Here is a 2,305-nt window from a genome sequence, read left to right on the forward strand (position 1 = left end):
AAATATATGAAGGTGCCAGACCATGTACAGCCTTATAGACAAACATCAACAATTTAAAATCAATCCGAAAACGAACAGGAAGCCAATGTAGAGAGGCAAGGACTGGAGTGATATGCTCATGGCACTGCGTATTAGTTAAAAGACGAGCTGCTGCATTTTGGACCAACTGTAATCGGGACATTAAAGCTTGAGAAATGCCAGTATACAGAGCATTACAATAATCCAGTCTAGTGCTAATAAAGGCATGAATTGCCTTTTCAAAATCAATTACAACACATTCCGTCTTACTTTCATTAATATGTAAGAAGTTATGTGATAACCATGCCTTAATGTCCCTCAGGCAATCCCTCAAGGTCTGAAATGAGTTGCTCTTATTGACATTCAATGGCAAATAAATTTGAATATCATCCGCATAACAATGAAAAGACAACCCATATTTCATAAAAATCGATCCAAGGGGAAGTAAATACAAAGAAAAGAGAACTGGCCCCAAGATGGATCCCTGAGGCACACCACAGTTCAAAGGAACAGCAGAAGAAGAGAACTCATCAATATGTACAGCAAAACTCCTATCAGACAAATACGATTCAAACCATTTAAGAACATTACCATGAAGTCCTACAGAGTGCTGCAGACGGGACAACAAAATACGATGGTCTACTGTGTCAAAAGCAGCTGAAAGATCTAGGAGAATCAGAATGGCAGTATTACCTTCATCCACAGTAAACACAAGATCATTAAATACTCGCAACAACGCTGATTCCGTACTGTGGTGTGTCTTAAAACCAGACTGGAACTTTTCAAATATGCTATTATTCTCTAAAAAGGTCTGTAACTGTATAAAAATCGTTTTCTCTAAAATCTTAGACAAAAATGGTAACTTAGAAACTGGTCTATAATTCGATAAAACAGTACTATCAAGATTGGGTTTTTTAAGAATTGGTTGAACCGCTGCATGTTTAAGTGCCGTCGGGACAATCCCAGAAGCCAGAGAGCCAGTGCACTGACTTCATATCTAACTTACACCACAAAACTCCAGCATAGCTGACTCCAACATATCAGAGAGAAAAATATATTTAAGAACAGTCCCATCCACTTACCAGACACTAGAATGATCACAAGCTTCCCATTCTTGTTGAGGAGACTCTGGAAGAAGCTGATGGTAGCTCCAGGATCCTTCACAAAGTATAGCATCTGTCGATTTCACCACAGGCAATGAGCTGGTGACTGGATTCACAGAGCACCTACTGTAATTATAACACTATGCTAGACAGATGTTCTAATGGGATTAATTACTGTGGAGCACCACCAAATGAACATGACCTAGATGTGTCAAATACCAAGTCTGTGGGGCAGAAGAACTTCACTTCCAACACCAACCTGTATCATGTGAATGAAGTCAGCTTTCTTTGTTGTCTTTTTCACTTCCCAGTGCTATTCAAACTCAGAAGCAGTCATCTGGCTCCAGGTAAATTTGATGTAATCTAAACCTGGTGTCTGTGACACTAAAACTGCAGACAGGCAACAAATAGTTATTGTACTTCATACATCACTGTGTTTATACAAAAATCAGTGTCAAAAAGTGTGAATCTATGTGGTTACTGAATGTTGTTTCATGCAAATTTGTTATTTGATACATTTTGAGAAAGTTAAACTTTTTATTAAAGTAATTTAATTCAGAAAACAGTGCTCTGCAATATTAAAAATTCAGTGATGTTTTACTGTCTACTTTGACCTTTTTAAGATTTACACGATTTACAACTGATATTTGTCTCGTTGCAAAGAATTTGAATAATTTGCATCTCAAAACAAACAACTCATATGTGTTGTAACACACGTCATTAAAACCGGTGGATACCATTTGGCACAGGCATTAGGAGTATGTGATTTTTTTCTATAAGGGTCCAATGAAGACTAATAAACTGGAAAAGAACTGATAAACCAAAGTCCCTCTAACCCAGTGTCCCCCCTTCCCTGCCACATTCTACAGGATAAGCAGTAAAAATAAAGGATAGATGGATGGAAGCAGGAAGCAGCAGGTGAGGCTGGGGAAAACCACATCCAGCACCCGGACAATAAGCACAGGTGCCCCCCAGGGATGTGTGCTCTCCCCTCTGCTGTTTTCACTCTACACCAATGACTGCATCTTGAAGGACCCATCTGTCAAGCTCCTAAAGTTTGCTGATGATACAACAGTCATTGGTCTCATCCGAGACGATGACCAGTCAGCCTACAGACGGGAGGGTGAGCAGCTGGTCCTGTGGTGTAGCCGCAACAACCCCGAGCTGAACAAGCTCAAAACAGT

At 39.7% G+C, this 2,305-nt stretch overlaps 1 protein-coding gene across 1 annotated transcript in view; it reads right to left on the bottom strand.

Moving 5' to 3' along the window:
• Positions 1–2,305, bottom strand: part of LOC109959613 (histamine N-methyltransferase-like) — a 4,368-nt gene that overhangs the window by 1,221 nt on the left and 842 nt on the right. The window contains 2 exon segments of the mRNA XM_020599128.1: positions 1,101–1,194; positions 1,381–1,511. Of these exon segments, the coding sequence (XP_020454784.1) occupies positions 1,101–1,194; positions 1,381–1,511 (225 nt within the window).

The sequence above is a fragment of the Monopterus albus genome, unplaced genomic scaffold, assembly GCF_001952655.1.
Source record: "Monopterus albus unplaced genomic scaffold, M_albus_1.0 scaffold40.1, whole genome shotgun sequence".
Taxonomy (NCBI): Eukaryota; Metazoa; Chordata; class Actinopteri; order Synbranchiformes; family Synbranchidae; genus Monopterus; species Monopterus albus.